This window comes from Brassica rapa, chromosome A02 (genome assembly GCF_000309985.2).
Source record: "Brassica rapa cultivar Chiifu-401-42 chromosome A02, CAAS_Brap_v3.01, whole genome shotgun sequence".
NCBI lineage: Eukaryota > Viridiplantae > Streptophyta > Magnoliopsida > Brassicales > Brassicaceae > Brassica > Brassica rapa.
Genome location: NC_024796.2, coordinates 30,062,221 through 30,090,159, shown reverse-complemented (window position 1 = coordinate 30,090,159; position 27,939 = coordinate 30,062,221). Strand labels below are relative to the sequence as shown.

Sequence of the window (27,939 nt, the reverse complement as noted above, 5' to 3'; positions counted from 1 at the left end):
TGGTTCCAAAAATCTCTGGCCATCATCATATGTTAGTTCCTGATACAACTATGCATTAAAATTATATTGTCAGATTTTTAGATTTTTTGATTTTTTTCTCAAAATCTATGTGTTAACCCCTTCAAAATATTCAGTTTTTCGGTAAATGGTTAATATACTAAGCCTATAATTTTTAGTGTTGTTTTAAAATTTCTAACCACATTCTATATTTGTATTACTGTATTATATACTCTCTTACACGGTAAATAAGCATAGTTTTTTTAATTTATCAATTAATTTAGTGAAACTTTATATGCTCCCTATATTAGTGGACATACCACAATAAAATCTCTATTCTAGAAAAATAGAGACAATAAAGGTTCCAAACCTCTCTGATCATCATCATATGTTAGTTTTTGATAAAACTATGCATTAATACAATATTATCATAGTTTTTCAATTTTTCTCAAAATCTATGTGTTAGCTCCTACAAAATATTCAGTTTTTGGTAAATGATTAATATACTGAAGCCTATAATTTTTTTTTAAAAAATTTTTTTTACCACATTTTACATTTGTATTAATGTATTCTAAACTCTCTTACATGGTAAATGGACGTCGTTCTATTTTTTTATCAATTAATTTAGTAAAACTTCATATGCTTCCTTAATCATTTGACAAACCACAATAAAATCGCTATTTTAGAGAAAAATAGAAAAAACATTCCGAAACTCTCTGACCATCATCATATGTTAGTTCATGATACAAATATGCATTAAAATTATATTGTCATATTTTTTGATTTTTTCTCAAAATCTATGTGTTTAACCACTTCAAAATATTCAGTTTTTCGTTAAATGGTTAATATACTAAAGCCTATAATTTTTAGTATTGTTTTAAAATTTCCAACCACATTCTTCATTTGTATTAATATATTCTAAACTCTTTTTCATAGTACATAGACATTGTTCTATTTTTTTATCAAATAATTTGGTAAAACTTAATATGCTCTGTAAATCAGTTGACAACCCACAATAAAATAGCTATTTTAGAGAAACGAAGGCAAAAAAAGGTTCCAAACCTCTCTGACCATCATCATCATACAACTATGCAATAAACCAATATTGTCATATTTTTTGAATTTTTTCTCTAAATCTATGTGTTAACCCCTACAAAATATACAGTTTTTCGGTAAATGATTAATATACTAAAGCCTATAATTTTTATTGTTGTTTTAAAACCAATTACCACATTCTACATGTTTATTAATTTACTCTAAACTCTCTTACATGGTAAATGGGGTAGTTCTATTTTTTATCAATTAATTTAGTAAAACTTCATATGCTCCCTAAATCATTTGACAAACTACAATAAAATCGCTATTGTAGAGATAAGAAGAGAAAAAAGGTTCCAAAACTTTCTGACCATCATCATCATATGCTAGATCATGATACAACTATGCAATAAAACAAATTATCATATTTTTTGGAATTTTTCTAAATCTATGTGTTAACCCATACAAAATACAGTTTTTCGTTAAATGGTTAATATACTGATGCCTATAATTTTTAGTGTAGTTTTAAAATTAATAATCACATTCTAAATTTGTATTAATGTATTCTAAACTCTCTTTCATGGTACATGGGAATCATTCTTATTTTTTAACAATTAATTTTGTAAAACTTCATATGCTCCCTAAATCATTTGACAAACCACAATAAAATTGCTATTTTAGAGAAAAGAAGAGAAAAAAAGTTTCAAACCTTCTCTAACCATCATCATATGCTATTTCATGATACAACTATGCATTAAAACAATATTTTCATATTTTTTGAATTTTTTTTAAAATCTACGTGTTAACTAACTCCTACAAAATATTCAGTTTTTCGGTAAATGGTTAATATACTAAAGCCTATAATTTTTAGTGTTGTTTTAAAATTTCTAACCATATTATTTATTTGTATTAATTTATTCAAAACTCTCTTACATGGTAAATGGGAGTCTTTCTATTTTTATTTATCAATTAATTTAGTAAAACTTCATATACTTCTTAAATGAGTGGACAAATCACAATAAAATCTCTATTCTAGAGAAACGGAGACAACAAATGTTCCAAACTTCTCTGACCATCATCATATCTTAGTTTATGATACAACTATGCATTAAAACAATATTATCATATTTTTTGAAATTTTCTCAAAATCTATGTGTTAACTCCTATAAAAAATTCAGTTTTTTGGTAAATGGTTAATATACTGAAGCCTATAATTTTTATTGTTGTTTTAAAATTTCTAACCACATTGTACATTTGTATTAATGTATTCTAAACTCTCTTACATGGTAAATGGACATCGTTCTATTTTTAAATCAATTAATTTAGTAAAACTTCATATGCTCCCTAAATCAGATAACAAACCACAATAAAATCGCTATTTTAGAGAAAATAAGAGAAAAAAGGTTTCAAACCTCTCTGACCATCATCATATGTTATTTCATGATACAACTATGCATTAAAACAATATTGTCATATTTTTTGAATTTTTTCTCAAAATCTACGTGTTAACTAACCCCTACAAAATATTCAGTTTTTCGGTAAATAGTTAATATACTGAAGCCTATAATTTTTGGTGTTGTTTTAAAATTTCTAACCATATTCTATATTTGTATTAATGTATTTTAAACTCTCTTACATGGTAACTGGGCGTCGTTCTGTTTTCTTATCAATTAATTTAGTAAAAAATCATATGTTCCGTAAATCAGTTGACAAACTACAATAAAATCATTATTTTAGAGAAACAAAGACAAAAAAATTTCCAAACCTCTCTGGCCATCATTATATGTTATTTCACGATATAACTATGCATTAAAATAATATTGTCATATTTTTTTATTTTTTCTCAAAATCTATGTGTTAACTATCTATTATTATTTATTTTTTTGTAACACAAGCCTCATCTATTATCTAAGAGAAAAATACTAAGATAGCACCAAACCAAGTTTTTGTTCCCAAAGTAGCACTCAAGGCTCAAAGTCACAAAAATAGGTTTCATTAAAGAGGTAAATATACACTTATACCCCTTGGGTTAATTAATCCAAACCTTAGGGTATAGAGTTAAGGGGTGGGGTTTTGGAATTATGGTTTAAAATTTTATAAAAAATAAATACTAAAATAAAAAATAAAAATTTTAAAAACAGTTTCAAAAAGTATTTTTAAATTATAAAAAAAATTTGAAAAAAAATAAAAAAAATTTCAAAAAAAAATTTTCAAAAAAAAATTATAAAAATTTCGAATCTGAAAACACATAATCTGAAACTATAAAAAAAATTATTTTATTTATTTTATTTATTTATTTTTGTTTGTTTATTTAATTTTAAACCAAGGGTATTAGGGATATTTTACCCTTTAATGAATGTCATTTTTGTGAATTTTTCCTTTTAGTGCTATTTTTGAGACATAAACTTCAAAATGTGCTATTATTGACAATTGCCCATTATCTAATCCCAATTTAATAGAAACAATAGTATTATTATCAGCTAACTAGTTCTGAGAGTTAGCATCCGCCGCTTCTTTTTGACTTCGTTTCGTAGCGGAACCAGCAGCATAGTTTCACACCTTGAGCACGTCTGCACGATCAGTTTCTGGTGAGCTGCTTCTGGAATCATAATCAGTAGTAGGATCACAGAAGAAAGGTGGACGGACGTACTTCCAGAACATAAGTCTGACCAATACCAAGCTAAAATTGGCTCAGGATAATCAAAACTTTCTGGTTAGCATCCCTCAGGAACTACTGTGAAAACTGGTCATGTTAATGTTATCTTCCCCTGACCAGGACCGTCTCAAACTCTAAAGAGACTATGTTCAAAAAAAAAAAGACTAATTTTATTAACCTGAAATAATTTATGTTTTTGTGGCAAAATAGTGTTATAATATATTTTACTAACATCTTTTGGTTTTATAATTAAAACCTTATGAAAAACACCTATTTTAGACTAAGAATATTTCAGTTTGATTTTCTTTATATCCACAATCCTAAGTTATAATCTATAAGAAAACTAATAGAGCAATAGAACATGGATAGTGGTTAGACCAAAAACCGTAGATTCTTGATTTGATTAAACAAGAAGTTGAAGATTCCTCTTTTTTCTTCTCGATAGAGCTTAGACTAGTCATTTTTCTTTGTGTTTACTATTTTTTGTAAAAATTGCTGAAAATTATATATTTTTCTCCTTATTTATAATAACTAATTAATAATAGTTTTCTAAATATAAAAAAAATTAGAATATTAACTTTTTAAATTTACATTGAATATTAAATCAAACACCAACAGCTATTTTTTATTTTCCAAAATAAATTAATTGATATAAATGTTAATTTTTTCTGACTTATTGCATTTTTGTTGGTTATGTAAACAAAATCAAATTGTAATTTATATTTATTGGTTAATAAATACGAAAATTAAATTTAAATATAGCTATCTAATTTTTAATAAATATATGATTTTAATTTATAACTATTAATAAAATAAAAAAATTATGGTCCTCTAAAATTTTGGATCCTGTTCGACCGCTCCAATTGCACGTACTAAAAGACGGCCTTGCCCCTGGCATAGCCTTTGCAATTACCAACACATTTGTTTCCCTCGATACTGTTGACGGTGGTGAACCCAGTTAAGCATGCAATGTAACAAACGATATAACCTTGAACGTTTACTGACAACTTTAGCTGGAGTAAAGGACTTGGACTCGAGATATCGACCATAATCAAAGGTGTCCGAACTACTATAAGCAAAGAACTCCACGTCACCACGAACACCCTCATTCGATATAGCTAAGCAGACATTCTTCACAAACTGATCTACATCGAGACCAGGAGGGAGTGTGAAATCATCCATGTCCCAGAAGACGCCTGTCCAACCATCTGCATGAGCGAGCGAGGTGATTATTAACAAATAAATAAATCATATCTAATTAATAACTGCAGGTAAAAAGACAATGGTCACAAAGCAAGAGAAATATATCTTACAGATGACCATGGTTTCGGCGGAGATGGATCGGAACTTATTAGACTCAGGAGGAAGGGAATTCTAGGGTTTAGGTCTGTGGCTGCCGATGACAGGGGATAGCATAAATGGTGGGTTTTATTCTTGGAGAAAGCCATATACAAGGCTTCCGTAAATTACCCGTATTTTTTTATAAGATGTCCGTATAATCAGTTTTGTTAATTACCCAATATTCCATGTTCGAATCCCAACCGGTTTTCAGTTGAAAGTATATGATTTTATACAATTTTTATCAAAATTACCATGTTATGGTTTTAAGATATTACATCTTGATGGGAAATTAAGGTTTACGAGAAGAAAAAAAAAACATGTTTTTTTAGGTTTTTGCATGGTGGGAAAAACAAGCAGTGTTTACTCATTTAATAGAAAAAACATGATTTCATACACAATTTTATCATTTTAACAGAAAACATGGTTTGTAATTTTGTAAAAAAGACATAATTTTGCAATCTTTATACTATAATCTAAATCAAAATGTAATTGATTTTCTCTAAAAATGCTCAAGAAACTAAAACATGTGTAATATACATGCCCAAATAACTTCAAGCCCAAACAGCTCGAAGAGACATCAAACCAGTACCAAGAATAAGAGAAAAGCTACAAGCTAATTGTATCTTCATACATGGAGCTTCGAGAATATAAATGGAGTTTGAACACAACTTCGATTTAACCGAAAGTCGCACTCTTCTTGATAATTTGATACAATGACGATTAAAGAGATTTGTTGTCAAAAAAAGGAAGAAGAATAAATGCATCTTCTAACACAATTCAGCAAATAATCAGTTTAGACCATCTCCAATGTATTTTGCTATTTTCACCTCTAAAATAGAGGAATTCTATAATAGAAGTGAGATATGCTCCAATGTATTTCTTTATAATAGCAATCTTCAATTATAAAGTAAAAAATAGAGGAATGTTATTTTTTCCTTTATAAATAGAGGAAAATATAGAGATCTCTATTATAGAGAAAGAAATAAAGATGGGTTGGAGCAATTTCACCTCTAAATGCTATTATAGAGGTGAAACTAGCAATAGGTTGGAAATGCTCTTAGTCTTTCATCACAATGATTCTGCAAGTTAAAAAATAATTTTAAAAGGGAATAGCAAAGGTATAATGGCTTCGAATGGTGACCATCGTCCCGTCCCGCCCTGCAGTTAACAGTAACAAAAATTTCTACATATACTATATATCTATACATTTTTATAACTGTTAAAACCGCACCGCAGTTGAACCGCTTGTCCCGAACCGCTTGTTCCGTACCGCTTAAACCGCAGTCACCATTCAGAGCCAATTGTTTAGTTTAGATTTTAGTATTTTACAATAACGAAACACCTTTTAATTCTGTCAGTTTGTACACAGTCGTTGACTTTTCCTAACTTGGCGTTTCGATATTGCACTGATCAGCGACTTTTTTTATTTATTGATATTTTCAATCAAACCCATATAGTATTTACTGATATCATGTACACCTAAAACATGTCCAAATGAACATTTAACACCTCCAAACATGAATAAGCAAACTCACTGTAGACTCTGCTTTTGCTCTGTTTCTTTCAAATATATGTATTTGTTTCGGAATTCTTTTAGTATATACATAAATACATACTAATTACAAAGGAAAAAGTATGCTTCAAACAAAGTTAAAATAAAAATAAAATAACTCTTTTTATATATCTTACACTTTTCTGGAGAAGTAAAAAGGTGCAATCCTGAGAACGAGACCAGGGAATACATCATCCGGGTCATGGATATGCGGGTTTCGCTCAACTATAAACGGGTCGCCACATTTATCGCCGATGGTATGAAGCGTTTCTCCTTCTCCGACGACGTAAATCTCCTCACAAGGTTTCTCTGAGAATTGAGACCCTCTCATCGAGTTAGAAGCGTTGTTCTCACGAACAGATAACAAAAGTATTAAAGACAACAACACAACAGCAGAACACCATGCACTCATGTCTGAAGATGCTGTTCTTGAACCTCTCATGCCTTTCCACTATTAAACTATCTTCGACTTTTCTCTATGTTTTGAGAATGAATATTAAATTGGATGTATCTAAACATGCGCTCGAGTGGGTGTATTTATATTGGTATTATAGGTGAGGGTAAGATCGTCTTTTCGGTTAAGGGGTTCTGTGTTGTGTGTTGGTTGGGTTAGAGACTTGGTCTCATGTGGTGCAGGCCAACGGTCGTGACTCACTAAAGAAGACTTTGCTTTTTGGCCACCTTCTCTAACTATTCCTCTGAGTCATTATATATCCTTATCACTGATTATTATGAGTTTGTTTTGTCTTATTCTTGTAAGTATAAATTTGTGTCTATATCAGCCAACACTCTTGGTGAAAAATATTGAATATATTATTCCTAGAAGTTAAACGTATTATAGTATAATTAAGTTTATGATATCGTAATAGCAGGAAAAACGGAGAATTGGGTTTAACCGTTTAAGACTTGAGAGAAACGTAGCCTTCCAGAGTAGCCGCCATTGAATGTCACATAAGTTATGCTATTACTTCCACAAAAGCCAACGCTCCAACTACCTTTTTGATTACTTAATCAACCTCAAGATAGTATATGCATGACTTCAAAATTACAAAATACTATATTCATTTAGAACAAGTGGTTCACCAGTGTTATCAATATTCTGGTTTTTGTCAACGTATTTTCGACTCCATTATTCATATTTTGGATTTTTTAAAATTTAACTTTGTTATCTTATCGGTTGTCTTGAACCTGTCGTGTATATTCCAGTCATAACATTTAACGAAAGCAGATGATTTGGGAATTTATATAATTATCGAAGGTGTTCAACTATATATTAGATTTGAATTTATTAGGAATCATTGAAGAGGGACAGCAGCCTAATATGTTATGATAGTTTGAAGAAATAAAAAAAATTCAACTGAAGAAATAACTTTTTTAAAGAAGAAAGATGCATGTAGTTCTCCTATACGACTATACATCGCATCTTACTGAATTCACATATAGCGATAAATGCGTAGCAAAGTCTCTTAATCTCCTAATCTTGACCCTTTCAGCAATAACGTAAGAAGTACGTTGTAAAAACCTTGCAAAATAAAGGGATTTTTGCAAAATTGACCTATAACTTAAAGTCAAACACAAAACTAACCTCCTTTTTTTTTGAAAATTGGTTTTGCCCTATTCACCCCACAAGTTCATATAATTTACGAAAATGCCATCCATTTTTTTTTATTTTTTTTTTTTTCGAAAATGACATTTTTACTCTCTCTCCCTCATCATCTTCAAGTAATTACAAGATTGCCATTGTCATCAATACCACAACCACCATGAACAACCAATTTGAAGCTCTTAATGCTCCTAAAAATGACCCTTTCAGCAATAACGTAAGAAGTACGTTTGTAAAACCTTGCAAAATAAGGGATTTTTGCAAAATTGACCTATAACTTAAAGTCAAACACAAAACTAACCTCCTTTTTTTTTGAAAATTGGTTTTGCCCTATTCACCCACAAGTTCATATAATTTACGAAAATGCCATCATTTTTTTTTTTTTTTTTTTCGAAAATGACATTTTACTCTCTCACCTCATCATCTTCAAGTAATTACAAGATTGCCATTGTCATCAATACCACAACCACCATGAACAACCAATTTGAAGCTCTTAATGCTCCTAAAATCGATTTACCCTTCTTCTTTTTCATTCTTGTGACCTAAACACAACATATCTCTCACTTTCTCTCCACAATGAGCTAAAAAACTCAAGATTTTGATTCTAAAATTTTTATGGTTCATAGAGTCATAGAAGCTAACGATTATGGGTGGGTGACTTCCGTTTGTGATTCTGTGTGCTTGGAGAAGCCTTATGTATGCTAAGGAACTTATCTCACTAATTTAAGGTATGACATCGAGTTTTTTTCCAGATCTGTTCGTCAGACGACTTACTTGGGAGTCGTCTGGCTGTAGACGACTTACCTTTCAGTCGTCTGGCTGTAGACGACTTACCTGGAAGTCGTCTGGTCAACGCAGAGGTTATTTTTGCAATTGACTTTGAAATCTGTAACCTGAGACGACTGAAAGTTAAGTCGTCTACTATTGTTTGGTTTCAAAAAAAATTCCAAAGAACCTAGACGACTTACATTTCAGTCGTCATAGGTTAGTTTTGTATTTGACTGGATAATTTCAGAAGTTTGACTTCCCCAGACGACTTACATTTCAGTCGTCTGGCGAAAATTAAAATAATAATATTTTTTTTAAGTAAACGACTTACAATTAAGTAGTCATAGGTTAGTTTTGCAATTGAAAAAAAAACTTTAAGATTTAATTATACACAGACGACTTATAATTCAGTCGTCCACCAGACGACTTAATTGTAAGTCGTCCAGGATTTTTTTCCGAGATTCTGGTCAAACCTCGTAAATCCTGGACGACTTACATTTCAGTCGTCTCGTGGACGACTGAATTATAAGTCGTCTGTATATAATTAAATCTTGAAGTTTTTTTTTTCAATTGCAAAACTAACCTATGACGACTTAACTTTAAGTCGTCTACTTTTAAAAAAATATTATTATTTTAATTTTCACTAGACGACTGAAACGTAAGTCGTCCAAAAGTCAAACTTGTGAAATAATCCAGTCAAATGCAAAACTAACCTCTGACGACTGAAATGTAAGTCGTCTAGCTTTTTTGGAGTTTTTTTTTTAACCAAACAATAGTAGACGACTTAACTTTCAGTCGTCCGAAATAACAGATTTCAAAGTCAATTGCAAAAATAACCTCTGCGTTGACCAGACGACATATAGTTTAGTCGTCTAGACAACTTAGATTGAAGTCGTCCGCGTCTTCTCCACTAGTTTTTAAGTCTTCTACGTTAGTTTTTGAATAACTTGTATTTTTAAGAGTGATAAGTAACTTCAAGATATGTAAAACTCATATTTACAAAATATGTTCTCTCTTAGTTTTACTAAATTTGACTAAGTTTTTCAATGCAAACTTATAAAAAATATGATATGCTTTGACTAGTTACTATTGTTTGTTTCCATCTCTTACCAACATTCTTGTTTATTAAGATGAGAAAAAGGCCATTGGAGTTTATTATTGCATATGAGAGATCCAAAGATAAGAAAAAGGCTACTGAAGTCTATTATTTCATTGATTTGTAAATGTGTAAACACATTGTTAGCACATTTAATACATCTTGGAAAACATTATTACTGATTTTACAAAAAATTCACAACTAAAAGAGTATACATGCAATTCATAAAACAGACCACAAACAAAACTATTATAGATCATTCATCTACAAAGACAAGCTTGGATTCCACTTGAGTAGACAAGACCAGACAACTTTTAAGAAGTTCAGACGACTTCTAAGAAGTCCAGACGACTTCCAGGAAGTTCAGACGACTTTGCCAGAAGACTTTTAGGAAGTTCAGACGACTTCCAGACGACTTTACAGGAAGTCCAGACGACTTTACAGGAAGTCCAGACGACTTTAGGAAGTCCAGACGACTTCCAGACGACTTCCAGATAACTTCCAGACGACTAACAAGTAAGTCGTCCCAGAATTTTCCAGATCTGAAAAACCTGCATATTAAATCCAGATCTGAAAAACCTGCATATTCAAAAACGTTCAAATGGCTTAAAAACAGAAAAAATGAGTGGAAGATTATATAAATCTACCTTTACAGAACACACAAAAATACATATCTAAAAATATAAATCTACGATCTACTTTAAATTAGTGGAAGATGAGTACCAAATAATTAAAAACCTGCAAAAAAAAATAGATTAGTAACAAAGACATGAGACAAAATTGAAAATTCATATAAAGTTTGGTGTTTTCAAGTCAAAGAGATTAGAGTGGGTTTGGAGAGTTTTAGTTTGGGAAAAAGTAAGAACTTTATACAACAAGAAGTTACCAAATGAAGAAAAATCAGACATAAGAACTTACCAAAACGCTCAGAAAAATCCAGACGACTTCCTAGAAGTCCAGACGACTTCCTGGAAGTCCAGACGACTTCCTGGAAGTCCAGACGACTTCCTGGAAGTCCAGACGACTTCCTGGAAGTCCAGACGACTTTGTCAGAAGACTTCCAGACGACTTCCAGACGACTTCCAGACGACTAACAGGTAAGTCGTCCTAGAAGTCTTCCAGATCTGAAAAACCTGCACATCAAATCCAGATCTGAAAAACCTGCATATTCAAAAACGTTCAAATGACTTAAAAATAGAGAAAATGAGTGGAAGATTAGATAAATCTACATTATAGAACACACAAAATACATATCTAAAATTAATAGATCTACCTCTAAATTAGTGGAAGATGAGTACCATTTGATTAAAAACCTGCAAAAGAGATAGATTAGTAAGAATACATGAGACAAAACTGAAAATTCATATAAAGTTTGGTGTTTTCAAGTCAAAGAGATTAGAGAGAGGTTGGAGAGTTTTAGAATGATGAACATTACATTTTTGTTGCAGCCATTTGAGAGGAGGAGAGAGAATGTGTAAATTTTCTTTATATAGGGAGACAAAAAATCCAATTAGATTAAATATTTTTGACTCAGACGACTTCCTGGACGACTTACATTTCAGTCGTCTGGTGAAGAATTAAAACAGACGACTTACATGTAAGTCGTCCAGAAGAGTTTAATATTTTTAGCGGGAAATTAAATATTTTAGCGGGAAACTAAAATAGAAGACTTTCCAGACGACTTACAAGTAAGTCGTCTGGACGACTGAAATATACGTCGTCCGGGTAAATTATTTAACAGACGACTGAAATATAAGTCGTCCACACCCTAAACATAACCCTAAACTTAATTATCTAATTAAACACTTCATAAAACCAAATCAAACTTGAAAAGTGTTTACTATACACAGAAATAAACACATATAGGTGAAAACTAATTTTTGAAAAAAACATTTTAGTTTTCCAAAATCTAACCCTAACAATACATACAATACTACAACATATGTTTGCCAAACTCCTAAACCAAAGTATTTCATGATTCACTACTTCCACTCATATATCTTCAAAACAAATCAATTTTATCATATCTTAATTTATATCAGTTAAAACTGTTTATAATTACTTGATTTTTATTTTTTACGCATCAAAATATTTTTTTACAAGATTTATAAATTATTTTTAAAATAACTGGTACCAGACGACTTACACTTCAGTCGTCCAGACGACTTACACTTCAGTCGTCCAGACGACTTCCAACATCTCAGACGACTCAGACGATTTACTGGGGCTATATTCGTAAAAATGGCTTCTGTTTTTTTGTTTGGTCACAAGGGGCTGAGCTGTAATTTCACTAGGCTTTTAGGTTAGTTTTGCATTTGATTCAAGTTTGGGTATAGGTTTGGAATTAAAATCAAGTTGTGGGTTAGTTTTGGCAAAAACCCCCAAAATAAAAGTGAAAAAAAAACGTCTAGCCAACACATACATAGAGCAGATGGTGGATCTGATTCATTTAACCGATTACATGTGTTATAATCCAAAACAATAACAGAAAAAATTAGAATGATGATAGAGACTATTAAACTCGATAATTGATAAATACAAAAGATAATGCGAAGAGGAACTATAATCTTTTTGAGGTTAGCATAAAAATCCTCTTGCTAGGGTGGCATTAACGGTAAAACACATCATCATTTCACGGTAGTGTTAGGGAAAGTATGGTTGAGATTAGGAAAGCATTGACGATGTAAAATATGGGAATCTTTATCGTTAATGGCGTGCGGAAAATGAGTAATCGATAGGACTTATCATAGGAGCGAGGACCAACGATTAAGATGAAATTTGACAAAGTCAGATAGGTCCATATTCTATAAAAGGAGTCCCAATTCTATAGGCTTATATTTCCCACAACCGCATAAAGTCTCCACTCCCTTTATAATAGAAAAATCCATTAACTCTTTCATATGCACATATTGGCGCATGAAACGTTATAAAAGTATCAATAACATAAAATAGTTTGTTTTAAAATGGCTGTGGCTCTTTTAAAGAGTTAGAAAATTTTATAATATCGAACAACCCATGATTTGGCTTCGATTTATACAATTTGCTGTTGGTGTTTTTCTGCTCTTTTGTAGATTGAATAGTTTTGGTTGTAAAAAGAGAGTATATAGTGTGGGTCGAGTAATCTGCTGCAATATTGAAGCCCTATCTAAAAGTAATACTTTCATAATATTTTTAAGAGACAGTCAGTATCAGTACGTAAAGTCCGATGACCTGTAAAACGATAATGGTATCTTGTTTTACATGTAAGCATGTCAAAAAAGATTAATTGTCTGCGTAATACGTTAAAGAGGTTTCAATACTGCCAACTTGAGAAAACTTTTGTAGAATAGAATAGCCCGGCCGTGGATGGTTTTAGATTCGGTCGATTATATGAGGTCATATATTATAATACTGCTAATTAGATTTGATAGATTCACATGCATCATTATAATATCTTATAGATTCATAGTATTTTCTATAGCTTTTGTAAAATATAAAGCATAATCGTGTGTGTCTGAGTTTAAGTGGATGCGTGATAGTGGAGAGACTCACTTAAAAACATGTTTTGCATGACCAAATAGAAAGGGTTTCTAGCCAAGTCATCCTTTGGTGTATGTATGTCCAGGTGTTTGTATATCTTTATAATAATATGGTAGGAGATGGAAAATCAAGAACTTATATCACATATTCGATTTTCTAAATTATCCATACAGCCAGTTTCCAACTCACAAGTAACAACTCAACCATATTTCCATGGGAAATTATTTTTCTTATAGAGATTAATTTAAACCAGAAATGCTCTCAATAACTAACAAACTTCACTCTCGTTAACTGGTAACAGAAAAAACGATCACAATGTGCAGTAATCAGTTTGTACAAGGCCAACATGAACCAAGAGTTCACTTGAACCAGAAACAAAATTCCCGGTTATCCATCCACACTTTCACAGATAGATTGAGCCCAAGAATGAATGCAATTAAGTTAACCCAAAAACTTTTTTGTGGGGCATGCATGTAATATTCCTTTTAGCCCATTATACGAATTAAAAAGAATACACAATTGCAAGGTGAAGGATGAACATCAGAAACTAGCCACATATTTTTCTTTCTGACGATAAGATTGATGCTTTCTTCAACTTTGTCTTTCCTTAATCAAATTGATTCATCATCCCAACACATTGTTAAACCAAATAGTGAGAGACAATGGCTTCAACAAGAATAAACTCATTAACAACAATCTACAAATCCCCAAGAAGATACAGTTCTAACCACAAATCACCAAACCAAATCAAACTAGTTTCAAACTCCCTAAGCTCTAAACCCAACACAACACAGCTCCCAAGTAACCTCTACACTGTCAGTTTCAAGACTATTGGAACAGGTAAGCTTAGCATCTCAAGATACCCTGATTTCGAATATTCTCCTCAAGGAGGTTCCGGCTCCGGAACTGCCCGGTGCATCGACGCGGACGGTGGTGATAAAAACAGAACTTCAAACTCTGAACTGTCCGTTAGTTTCGATGTGGGCACTCTTTACATTCCTTCTCTTACAAACCAAACCACGAAGTTTCTTGGCTTACCATTACCGCCGTTTCTGAAAATCGACATAGCTCCGGAGATGTTCCAAGGAACCATCGACCAAGATTCCGGCAAGGTATAACTTTCAATGCTCTCATTATATAAATTTTATTGTGATATGGATTAAATAATTTAAATATATATTTTAGATAAGTTATATTTATAATTGAAATTGGTTTTAAGTAGTCTCGTATATATACAAATTCTATGTAATTTATGAAATCACAACGTAGCAACTGAATAATATTAATACGGAAGAATATTTTATAAATTTTATTTTGATATGGATTAAATAATTTTAGATATATATATCATAAAATTTAGATTAGTAATATTTATAATTAAAATAGTTTAAAGTCACGTATATATACAACTCTATGTCTGTTATTTCAGTCGCCGGTTCTTGAGTTGATGATAATCATATTACACATTTACTATTTTAATTGAGGGATATATTCAAGTAAAAATTGTTTATAAGTCTTATAGATGACTCTGGAAGATTTGAATGAACATATAAACAAATTACAGCTCGAATGTGAGATTAATACATATGTCACACACTCACGCTTGTTTGTTTGTGAAATGTGATCAACCAAATGCTGTATATTTTAGTGATTGATTTGACCGACATTTTATTGATTATATTTCTAGTGCAATTTGATTGAATACCGCAGATGAAGTGTCACGAGAAAGACTATTCTATTCTCTAAAAAGATATACATTCACAGATAAAAATCTGAGCATATGTGAGTTTGGGACCCATGTATTTTTTTAGTAAAAAGATGGAAAATAATCCTCAAAAAAAAACTTCAGATTTCATACCTTTTTTTTATTTAAACAGATTTCATAACCATTAGAATTAAATTATATTATGTACTCTCCTTCTCTCGTTTTATTTAAGGTTTAAATTGCTGGGGACCATTTGGATTTAAGAGAGAAAAAACTCATAAATTCGTTCAGAAAAAGATTCGAGTTTAGAAACTGGAATAAAATCATCATCGTTAGTACGAACTAATTAGAACATCTTCAAAGAGACATTCTATTTTGAAGTTTCTAAAATTCTATATTTGAAGTTTAAATGTATTATTCTCTAAAATCAAAATTTCAAATTAAACTTCAAACATATTTTTATTTATACTATGGTTTTTATATTTATAATAATTAATTTAAATTCATAAAAAAATTACTAACACAAATATAAATTTACACAATATTAATTAGTAAAATGTTATATTAAAATATAATTTTTTAAAAAAGATAACATAATTAATTACAGCTCGAATGTGAGATTAATACATATGTCACACACTCACGCTTGTTTGTTTGTGAAATGTGATCAACCAAATGCTGTATATTTTAGTGATTGATTTGACCGACATTTTATTGATTATATTTCTAGTGCAATTTGATTGAATACCGCAGATGAAGTGTCACGAGAAAGACTATTCTATTCTCTAAAAAGATATACATTCACAGATAAAAATCTGAGCATATGTGAGTTTGGGACCCATGTATTTTTTTAGTAAAAAGATGGAAAATAATCCTCAAAAAAAAACTTCAGATTTCATACCTTTTTTTTATTTAACAGATTTCATACCATTAGATTAAATTAATATTATGTACTCTCCTTCTCAGTTTTATTTAAGGTTTAAATTGCTGGGGACCATTTGGATTTAAGAGAGAAAAAACTCATAAATTCGTTCAGAAAAAGATTCGAGTTTAGAAACTGGAATAAAATCATCATCGTTAGTACGAACTAATTAGAACATCTTCAAAGAGACATTCTATTTGAAGTTTCTAAATCTTATATTTGAAGTTTAAATGTATTATTCTCTAAAATCAAAATTTCAAATAAACTTCAAACATATTTTTATTTATACTATGGTTTTTATATTTATAATAATTAATTTAAATTCATAAAAAAATTACTAACACAAATATAAAAATATTACAACAATATTAATTAGTAAAATGTTATATTAAAATATAATTTTTTAAAAAAGATAACATAATTAATATTAAAATTTAAGCAAAATACCATAATATTCCATAAAATTATTTCCCTTATGCATATATGATCATCCAGTGCATTTCGAATTAAAAAAGACTCTCTTTATTTTTAATTTGTAGATTACAAACTAAAAATTGTTGAAATCGGGTGATATCAATACTTGTAAATATATTATATCTGAAAAAAGTAAAAGAGAAAAATAAAATATTGCTGCAAAACTTAACTTCTACCAATGACATTAATACTTGTGAATACATTTGATCTGAACCAGAAAGAATCATACGAAAAATACATAAAAAAACATCAACCATCTTCGGTTACACAAATTTGTTTGAACAATATTTTGGAGATTTTGGAGGTTCCGGATGACGTTTACCTGACTATTAGTGTTTTGTAATATTTAAATTTGTTTAATAGTTATGTCTTCATGTAATTTTTTTAAAAAAATATTTTGTTAAGTTTCTTTTACATATTGTTGTTTTATAAATCTAGTCAAAATATTTTAAATCTTCATTAGCTTTATTTAATTTTATATGTAAAACTTAAATTTATAAAAAAATTGAAATATTTATGAGATATAAAAATTTGAAAGATTAAAACGATAAACAAAGAATTATTAGAGAATATAAATGTGATGTATAATTGTAAGAACCAAAATGCAAACAAAAATATAAAATTTTGAATTTGAAATTTTGGAGAGCAAAAAACTTCATATTTAAAGTTATATAGTTTCTTTCGGAGATGCTCTACAAAGTGCAACATAATTAATCTTTAATTTACTACGTTTCAGAAAAGATTTCTGTTCTTCTAGGACAATAATAAGACAATAATGATTTTGTGTGTGTCGTATCACTAGATGCTTAAGATCGCAACTTAAAATCTAAAAACCACTGATTTGTTTGACTTTATATTAATTATCTATTTGGGCAGGACTAATGTGTAGTACTCTTAGTACAAATTAATTATTTATTAATAATTACGAAAAACAGCTAATCATCAACGAAATGAAATATTTTACTCCAAATATTTCCCGGACCGACTCTCTTTCACACGCGCAGTACTTGAAGGTGCGGCTCTGAACCATCGTGCTGTCACGTATTCGCCCATAACATATTATTTATTTGTTATTATCTTTTAGATAGAAATGGAAGATTCATAACATATTAGAGTTTGATTAGTTCTTCCACTATCATCCACCAAAATTATGTTTGTGGAAAGTTATATTTGTTAATGATTGAGAATAAGTTACACAAATTATTAGAAAATATATGATCCTAACATTGGCATAGAAAATATATTGATCCTAACAAATTATTAGATAGAAAGTTATATGCACTTCACCACTTCAGTCAGCTATTTTGTAAACTAATAGAGGAGAAAAAGTAAACTTTGGCATGAAAAGTTTTTTGGACAGAGAGTTACTTAGATGATCCTAACATTGAATAAATGTTCAGAGAATATTTTTAAGTACGATGAAGATTTACTCTTTTTTATAATCAGTTAAAAATGTTTTTTCTTTAATAATTTATCTATACTTACTTTATAAACTAGGCCAGCTTTTGCTATTTATGAATAATTTGTCGACAGACAATCAATCTACTTTAACTTGGAGATGGTAAGACCATCATTATCCGGGTCTCTTAGCAAGGGTATTTAGTTTATTTAGGAATTAAAGAAAAAGAAAAAAGGCAATTACCATAAGAGACGTATGTTAATTAGGCAACGGAAGATACGTCTCTTGCTCACCAATCTCATCGCCTTCTTCTCTGGCTCTCCTCTCAACCAAAACTCATCTCCACTCCCCTTCTTCCTCCTCACTCCCAACCCCTAATCTTCTCCTCCAGAATCCCCGATCTTCCTTTTTGCTTCCCGCTCGCGATTTCATCAAGGTTAGATTCGATTCTTGTCTTCGTCTACTTTGTATATGTATAACTATCTGAAACTGTTTCTGGGTTTTGAAACAGAGGAGGGATGAGTTCGTCGACTGTGCGCGGACAGGCTGGAACCGGAAGATCAGACCGGAGTACGGGTTTGATGACGAGGATTACGAAGACGAGCACAAAGAGGAAGGAAGAAGATAGAACTTGGATCTTTTACTTAGGTTCGTGGAGAATGTCTTTAGAAAAGTCTCCAAGAGAGCGAGGGGAGCCGTCATTAACTTGCATGTTTCCATCTCCACCAAGCTGGTAAAGTCTCGACCTTTCGAATGTAACTGATGATCGTTCTTCGAGTATTGTGCTGTTTTGTTCAATGTAGGTGGGGTTCTCAGTGAATGGCGTACGTATACTTGCGTTTTTGTGGATCTTGAAAGGCCTTTCTCGAGGTAATTATACTCTAAGATCCTTTAAATTATGAATCTTTGGATGCTTTAGTCTTGTTGGTAGTTAGTTAGCAGGTGGATTTGTTTAGTTGTCTTACAATGTACCGTGCAAGGCATGCCTGATGATGCCTCTCTGTTGTTGAACACATGAGCTAACATGCATATTCATCAGTGTTATTTACTTGACATTAATCAAAACGTTGATAGCCTTTTTTTTTATTTTTGGATTGGCTTTTTCTATTAATGTAATTTCACATGTTGAATGCAGGTAGCTTGTACACTTGGGACTATTGTATTTACGAGCATTCTGCTTAAATACAACATCTTCTTGATGTTTAAATCTTAAACCAGGTTTGGTTCCTTTTGTTGTTCTTACAAGGTATCTAGCTCCAGAGTACTTTATGCATGGGATTGTTGATGAGAAGACGGATGTGTTTGCGTTTGGAGTGTTGCTTTTGGAGATTATAACCGGTCGTCGAGCTGTTGATACAGCAAGCCGGCAAAGTATAGCTATGTGGGTAATGATCTTAAAACTTTGTAAAAGCATTTTCCATTTTCATCTTCAAAGTCCAGTGATCTTAATGTGAATGGTATAAAGAAGTTGTATAAGCTGACACTTATTCTCAAACTTGCATTGTGAAGATATACCAAAGCTTATTCTTATTGATGTGTTGTTTTATCATAATTTTTTTTAAGAACCCCTAAATAAGAAACTTGCAATGGAGGACATAAAAGTTGAAAGTTTTTTAACTAAGTCTTTTAACCAAATTTTTCTACTTAGAATTATATTAAAGTAAAAAAAGTAAGGAATGATTTGCAAAGGGGTTTGTAGAAAAAAGTAAGGAAGAAGTGATTAAAAAAGATGGTGGGGAAAAAAATTATAACTATGTGGTTGACTTTTCGATCACAAGTTCTGTGGTGAGAGTTGTAACACGTTAGAGGATGAAATCTTTGTGTGTGTTTGTACAATCCTTGATTTATAACTGTAGGGTCATTGTTTTTGTTGGAAAAGATGCTATTGACGAGTTCAGTGTTTCCTTTTTTTGTTTAGTGGAAGCTTTTCTTTCTCTCTAATGGGAAGAATGAAAGAAATTAAAAATAAAAGTAGAACTTGTTACCAAGGTTTGATGGATAGACCAGTTGATGTTGCCTAAGAGAGAATAAAAGTAGAACTTGTTACCAAGGTTTGATGGATAGACCAGTTGATGTTGCCTAAGAGAGAGGCTTTGTTGTAATAACGTCTTTGCATGTGTCCTAGAAAATAACTTAGCAGTATGGCATTGTCTAAGATTACTCTCTTTGCTCATAACCTTGTCATTGATTCAACTAATGTTTATTATTAACAAAGCAGTGTTAATATGTTGACTGGTTTCCAGGTCATGTGTTGATCAATGTCAAAAAACTGGATGCGTGGGGGATACTTGCTTCCATCAATGTAAATTTTTTTCAGCTGATGGAAAGGCCAATGACGGTCCATGGTACATGCAAGAGCCACTTTACCTGCGATGGAAGCAGTGGGATTGCCAAAGTGATTGTCAATACGAATGCATGATGACTAGAGAAGAAGAGAGGAAAAGAGACGGTGAGAAACCTACCAAGTACTTCGGTAAATGGCCACTCAAACATGTCTATGGCATTCAGGTAACTTCCTCTTTGCATACTCTCAGCTTCAAGAGAAACAAACTCAGCACTTGTTTTGAAGTAATGTTCCTCATATGCACCTTCAGGAACCTGTCTCCGCTGCTTTCGCTGCTCTTGACCTTGCAATACAGTTCCATGGATGGGTCTCTTACTTCATCCTCGTTTACTATCACTTGCCTCTCCAGCCAAACCGAAAAACTTACTATGAATACAATGGATTACTGCATATCTATGCCATCATTGTAATGAATGCACTCTTCTGGAGTGGTGTCTGTCACAGCAGGTAACATTCATCTATCTCCATGTTCCAATCCATACAACAGTGACATTTAAAAAAAAAATTATAAATGTCATAAGCTCAATTATTTCTTTTTGTACATTTAATTAACATATAATTTTTTTCATAATGCCCTATATACAACTAAAACTATTCATAAAATGTGATGTGATAAGCAACCAGTTCTTTTTTTTTTTGATCAAAAGCAACCAGTTCTTTTACCTATGCTCTGGACCGGGCTTGCACCTAGATTGTTAAAACTCGTCAAGTCAGTCTCATTTTTTTTTTTTTTTGGACTTTTTGTATATAGAGATGTCGACTTGACAGAGAGGCTAGATTACTCTTCAGCTACAGTACTAGCCGGGTATACGCTAGTTCTAGCTGTAATACGGTCTTTCAGTATACATGATCAATCTGCCAAAGTCATGGTTACTGCACCTGTTCTTGCACTTGTAGCAACTCATATCATCTACCTCAATTTCTACAACCTTGATGAAGGTATATGATCTTCTTTAGGACTCTCTAATGCATATCACGTTCTCACTCTCTATAACTTGACAGGGCTGCACAGGAAAGTTATATACGGTATAGGAGGAGTAGAGCTAGTGGTGTGGGGTTTATGGAGTGTTTTAACATCGCATCCATCTAAGTGGAAGCTAAGAGCTTTCTTTGTGTCGTGCATACTCACAACGTGTCTGAGAATGCTTGACTTCCCTCCTTACAAAGGCTATGTTGATGCTCATGCTCTTTGGCGAGCTGCAGGGATCCCTCTGTCTTATCTGTGGTGGAGTTTTATCCGTGATGACGCCGTTTTTAGAACCACTGTTCTTCTCAAGAAATCAAAGTGATGATTATTCAAGACAGTTTTATCTTTTCTTTCTGTCTTTTTTTTTTCCGGTGAGTTTCTCCGGTGTTCAGAAAGTTGTTTTTAGGTGTGTTTTCGCAGAAGAAGCAAAGTGGTTTGTTCTTCTGTGGTGAATCTTGTTAGTTGTTTTGGAGTCTTGTGCTCTTTATGTTTTGTGTTTTTTTTTCTCTCTAAGGCTCGTCGGCCGGAGAGTTTGTATAGTGACTCTTAAAAGTCCTTTTCATTTTTTCTCAATGTAAAAAAAAAAGAGAGTTATGTTAATATGTTTCATTTACCTCTAGTGATTAGAGATGTTAGAAAGTTAATTTGCAAACGAGAAAATAACATAGAAATTTAGGAAACAATCAAATATGAAATACTAGGGTCGGCAAGTTAATCAAAACTGTTTTATATAAATTTATGAGATATTTAAAAAATAATTTTAGATTGAAAACTATGTTATAAAAAACAATAAGAATAGAATTCTGAAATCATATTGTTATTTTTAATAAGCATTTTTGGTTTGAAATTAAAAAAAAAAGTATCCTTCATTATTCTCTATTTTCAGAGAATACAAAATTAGCAAAAACAGTTCAGAATACTGAGATAATATATATATATATATATATATATATATATATCTTCTTATTTTTATTAATTCACTTTGACATAATAAAATAAAATATTAATTTTTAAATAGATAATACTATATTTATTTCAAGAAGTTTCAATTTAAAAAAAAAACATCTACACTAATTAATTTTCATGATAATATAAATTAGTCTACCTCCAAGCTAAATAAGTTAAATTATAATAAAATTTGGTAAAACAATTCAATGTCAGTTTTAGAATACTATATAAATAGTTTAATAGTATCATAAATAATAACTAATATTTTCTAATGTATCAGGAAATTATAGTTTAGAATATATTTGTTTCAGATCTTAATTATATCTGGAATAAAATGTTAATTAATTTTTAGAATTTTTCTCATGCCATTTTAACTTTAATTTTTTTTTTGCTAAATGCTATTTTAACTTTAGTTACATCCCTCTTCAAATCAAATAATTTATTCGAAGAAGTTAGAGTGAAACAAAACATAACTAAACAATAAGGAACTAAAATGTAATGTAACTATTAATCATTTGGAAATCAATATGAACCCAACTACATATAAATGTTCTTTTATATTCGTTTTTGTTTTCATCAACTAAAGCCAGAAGAAGTAACCATATTCTATAACTTTTAGTGTTGGATGTGTTGAACGAAAGCTTATAATTCGTATTTCATCAAATATCTTCTTTTCATGTTTTAACATAATTTGTTCTATTATATTTTTATTTAACATTTTTTGTAGATTAAACAATTTTATTTAAATTATGTATTGAATGCTATTTTGTATTTTTTTTAAAAAAATTATCATTCTTTTCTATTGAACTCGTTTTTGTAAAATACACAAAGTTGATAACAATTGGTTTATTATTGAAATTTTAGGATGGTGTTAATATAAACTTTCAGGTCAAGCTAATATGAAATTTACAACTTTATTTGTCAATCAGATATGTATTACAAGCAAATGTGCACTGATTTTTTTTTTGTCAAAGTGGCCTTTAAGATAAGAAGGCATTTCGATTTTTGGTTGGATCTGGTTTATTTGGTTTTATTTAATTTTTTTAATTCTAAAGATATAAGATATGTTCGGTTATTTATAATTTGATTCAGTTCTCGTTCAGTTATTATGGTTTTTGGTTCAGTTTGGACAAGAAATTGAGGAACCAGCTAATATCAAAAACAAAACCGGGTCCCTTTCGGTTACGGGCGTTTCAGATTATTTTGGTTAATTTGAGTAAATTTTATGGATAAATTGGTTTTTTCCAAGAAAAAAAAAATAGGTGATTTGAGGTTTTTTGGATTTATCAGGTAGTTGGTATAATTTTAAATAATTTAGGGAAAATGCATTCATATAATTCATTTTGGATAATTTAGTTCATATCTCACTCGTTTTGACCTTAAAAATCTTACGGGCGGGATGATATATTTTCATTGTGTTTGTGTTATAGATTGCAAAGGGTGACATGCGGGAAAACTACAGACAATGCAGTTGTGATTTTAATAGTAACAAAAATATATAGATACATAGGTATATGTAGAGATTTTTATTACTATTTACGGTGGTACGGTGCGATGCGGTCGATCACCATTCAAAATCATAAAATCGGATGATCGTAGTAGATAATCAATCAACGTTTTATATTTTACTAAAAATTTGTGGCTTTATAGTGTGTCTTTTTTTTACCTTAAGATATAATTCATATTTATTATCGGACTTAAATAAAGTTTATTGATTTTAAAATTTTAGCCAGTCGCCTAATACGTTAGTGAATGTGTCTTTTTAAGCATTGTGTGTTTGTGTTCTAAATTTTGACTTGTAAGTCAATTTAATATGAGATGGTCAATATAATGTTCATTTTTTAATATTGTTGGAGTGATTATGAATTGGCATTACGAATAATGGTTAATGTATCTTGTTTTTTTATTCTTTTTCAGTAAAGATCTTGTTTTGTTATTCATTTGACTTATTTGCGCTATAAAGTGATGGATTCTGCATACTATACGTTTGACTGAATCTTAAGAGTAAGGGTTGATGTTTTATCTTTTTCACGTGTATTGTTAGATTTTGGGATGGGCTTTGAATGCTTGGGCTGCTATCTACTCTTTGGGCTTGTCCTCTTCTACTTTATAGTCAATCAAACGTATGTTGACCGGAAAAAAAAAATTTATATGTTTAATTGCATATACACGTGGAGTGTTCCTTTAGTTAGGTGAGACTGAATTCAAGAAGAAACAAAAGAGAAAGGACCAAACTGAAAATAGGTGTAACGTAAGTTGATTATCAGATATAGGCTGAGAAGTCGCACGAGAAGTCGCGGGGTGCCATGGCGAGGAGTCGAGGTGGCCGAGACGAATAAGGTAAGAAGCACTTTTGACTTTAGCCATTTCTCAGAGATTAAATTTACTTTGCAAGTTAAGAAAGCTGATTTTGAGAGGAGGATGTCTAACTTTTTTATAGTCGCAGGTATACAACTTCGTATTAAATGATAAATTATGGTGGATGGAGTTATGAAGGGTTTTAAGGCGATGTATCTGTCAATGAGAAAGAAGATTGAACGACGTGAGAAAAATCTCTACCAACATATTCATCGCGCCGACTTCTTCAACTCAATCCCTAGAATCAGAAATGCTGTGTAGAGATGTGACACGCTCACTATTGGGATGGGTTTTAGCCTAAAGCCCACGTAAAAGATGTAACCCATACCTATTCAATTTTTAAATGAAACGCAACGTATAGGCAAAAGTGGACAGGTGTCACGTTCAGGTTAAACGACTTAGTGACGTGGATGCTGAGGTGGCGCATCCTAAAGTGAAGAAACAGTACTTTATATATACTTTATTTATATATATATAGATAGATTGTCGATATATAAAAATGCAAGGTGGACACTATAAGGGTAACCATTGGTAAGAAAGAACCCATTGGTAAAGGTTTCTAGAAACATCAAAATATGACTTTTTAGTTACCGACCTAATTACTTATGTAAATTCCAGTTTTGTTTTCAAAAATCCAACCAATACAAAGGTGATAGACATATGGACAGTAAAGTTTTTTTGGAGTTCTCAAAATCTCTTAACTATAAAAACTTTTACTTGTTTTCTTTCTTTCCTTTTAATATTTTCTTTTTATTTTTAATAACAAAAACTCCATCTACATCTCTCCATTGGAGGTATTCTAACACATTTTCAAAATAAACCTTTACAATTTAATAATATTTTAGAATATAATAATATATTCATTTAATATCCATGCATGGAAACATTAGCTTTTAACGAGTTAAATAATTATATAAAATTAAAAATAACAGATTACATGCATGGCGAACCATAGATGTACTTGGTATATGAATTATTTTATTGTTTGCATAGTAATCTGTTATTGAGTAAACTTGTATAATATAAACTTTATATATACTACTAGATGGTCATATAGAAAATAACATGTTATGGAAATAATCTATATCTTTTAAACCAAGTACAAATGGGTACAATCTTCCAACATGCTATACAATCATCTTGTGTCTGTAGACATGCAAAACTCAAAAATGATAAATTTAATATGTATCCAATACAATCTTAACAAGTACTATAGCTTGATCCATGGTATTTGTTTAATATATAAAAAAAAATAATAATATTAGACTTATGAAATCAATGTAATGATTGTACAAGCATGTGTTAATTGGATTTATTCGATTTATAATATATATCATTTATGATAGATCGATATTTTATCTATAACTTGTTGATTGCTCATATTGCAGTTGGATATAAAACCAATCAATATGTTATATAACATATTTACCAATTAATATTTTCAATTATAGTAACCATTTTGATGTATTTATTTATAAATTAAAACATCAATTATTATATTTATGTATATTACTAAATATATCTTACTAAAATAAAACATATTTATCTTTTACTAATATAGATAGATATGTCTTTAAGTTTTTATATGCCAAATAAATTAAACATTTATTTTCATTTTTGAGGAAAATATTAAGTTGAAATTTATTTGTTGTATTCTTATACTAATATGTAATCAACTTATTTACCATATATTTGAAAAATAAATTTATATGTTTTAACAAAAATATTTATATTTTATTTTTTGTATATGGAATGAAATAATAATATATATGAATATATACCATTTAAAATTTATAGTCACATTTTAAATATATATTTTTAATTTCTTGTAAAATTTGGTTAGAGATTGTAATTTTGGTTAGAGAATAATATAATAAAATAAATAATTTCTGTAAATTTATTAAGATTGGTAAGTTTGGATAGAGAAGAATCTAACAAAATAATTAATTAATTAATAATTATTATTAATTTAGTGGCACAAATTGATAAATATTAAAGTGAAGAAAATATTATTTTGAAAAAGTATTTCAGTTTTAGTGATATAGATGTATGAAAATCTGATGGTAAACAATCCTAAATTTGGGTCGTAGTTGTTTTTGAATTGATGAAAGTTTTAAGTTCTCATAGTTTCAATAGATTGGAAGCTTTTTAATGAGATATAGTTGGAATCCTCAATTCTTGGTTTGTTTATGGAAAATCTTTAAATTTCAGTGGGAATACTCTCTGGTCGCTGGACCATTCATCTCCGATGAAGAATCAAGTTGTTATGATAATCATGGATAATATTATACGTGATCTCATACTGCAGTTTTACAAATCTGAGAATGCCTGCATCTCATGGTTACATCACCTTTGGATGAAGAAGCCAGGGTTGCTGAAATGATGATGGAAGTTGATCTGAAATAACCATTTTGATGGTTAGACCTACCTTCTTTTTGGCTTTGTTTTATGTTATCGTTAGCTTATTTATACCACCTACTAGTGGATGTATGTGTTGATCACATAACTCTGTTTCTGTTACAATTTCAATAAATCAGTGATAAAAAAATTCCTAAATTTGAAACTAATAAAATCATTGAACAAAAAGATTTTCAAATCATCTCAAGATTTATTGGTAAACTTCATTAAATGTCCTTAATTTAGTCTAGATTTTGTATATAAATTAGCACGATGTATTTTTAAGCTAGTGGTCTTTATGTTTTTGTGCAAACTTTTTGGCTTCTCTACCATCTCCTATATATTATTTGAGGATCTTTTAAAAATATGTAACATTATATTTTGTATTATTTACATTTTAATTTTGCTGACGTGTTATCACCTTACATCTTTATATTGCCTACGTGGCATCATTACAATGAGTTTGAGCAAAATTAGACCAACCTTATATTTTCTAGTGAAATTTTATATTGCCACATATATAATATTCGCAGACTAAATCTATAACAACGAATAACAATAATGAGATACCCATATTAACAGTTCGTGATCTGCTAATGATTGACAAAATAGACCAACCTTATATTTTAAATTATTATTATATTTATTGTAAACCGTCGGTAATGCAAAGTTGAGGTCCGGAATGTATTCTACATCGCCGTATATGTGAGGATTTTTTATATACAAATAACATTAATATTTTTCATATTATCTCATCCTGCGCAAGGTGCAGATTTGATCCTAAACTACTAGTTTCTAAGTCTTTTAACGATTGTGTAATAACCCAAAATAATTATTAAAAGAAAAAGTCAAAAAGAG

General features: G+C 30.4%; 3 protein-coding genes and 3 long non-coding RNA genes across 7 annotated transcripts; 3 read left to right on the top strand and 3 right to left on the bottom strand.

The window, feature by feature from the left end:
* Positions 1 to 3,552: 3,552 nt before the first annotated feature.
* Positions 3,553 to 5,759, bottom strand: LOC103854981. Its single transcript, XR_004455637.1, has 2 exons — positions 5,002 to 5,759; positions 3,553 to 4,896 (listed from the first exon to the last, which is right to left on the bottom strand). It is a non-coding gene; the product is annotated as an uncharacterized LOC103854981 (long non-coding RNA).
* Positions 5,760 to 6,430: 671 nt separating this feature from the next.
* On the bottom strand, positions 6,431 to 8,115 carry LOC103854980. The gene has a single exon (XM_009131947.3). The coding sequence runs from the start codon at positions 7,021 to 7,023 to the stop codon at positions 6,715 to 6,717; it is 309 nt and encodes a 102-aa protein (XP_009130195.1). The 5' UTR covers positions 7,024 to 8,115; the 3' UTR covers positions 6,431 to 6,714.
* Positions 8,116 to 14,091: 5,976 nt separating this feature from the next.
* On the top strand, positions 14,092 to 14,696 carry LOC103854979. Its single transcript, XM_033285045.1, has one exon. It carries the CDS (start codon positions 14,230 to 14,232, stop codon positions 14,683 to 14,685), a length of 456 nt encoding a protein of 151 aa, XP_033140936.1. The 5' UTR covers positions 14,092 to 14,229; the 3' UTR covers positions 14,686 to 14,696.
* Positions 14,697 to 14,702: 6 nt separating this feature from the next.
* On the bottom strand, positions 14,703 to 25,963 carry LOC117131919. Its single transcript, XR_004455365.1, has 3 exons — positions 25,952 to 25,963; positions 25,881 to 25,883; positions 14,703 to 14,984 (listed from the first exon to the last, which is right to left on the bottom strand). It is a non-coding gene; the product is annotated as an uncharacterized LOC117131919 (long non-coding RNA).
* Positions 15,878 to 19,602, top strand: LOC103854977. Of its 2 annotated transcripts, none has more exons than XR_004455364.1 (3): positions 15,878 to 18,503; positions 18,579 to 18,937; positions 19,314 to 19,602. It is a non-coding gene; the product is annotated as an uncharacterized LOC103854977 (long non-coding RNA). The 2 variants fall into 2 exon arrangements; XR_004455363.1 differs by having other exon boundaries at positions 19,203 to 19,602.
* Positions 19,871 to 21,997, top strand: LOC103854976 (post-GPI attachment to proteins factor 3). Its single transcript, XM_033285044.1, has 5 exons — positions 19,871 to 20,056; positions 20,119 to 20,575; positions 20,662 to 20,858; positions 21,163 to 21,350; positions 21,414 to 21,997. The coding sequence occupies exons 2-5, from the start codon at positions 20,417 to 20,419 to the stop codon at positions 21,698 to 21,700; spliced, it is 831 nt and encodes a 276-aa protein (XP_033140935.1). The 5' UTR covers positions 19,871 to 20,056; positions 20,119 to 20,416; the 3' UTR covers positions 21,701 to 21,997.
* Positions 25,964 to 27,939: the final 1,976 nt, after the last annotated feature.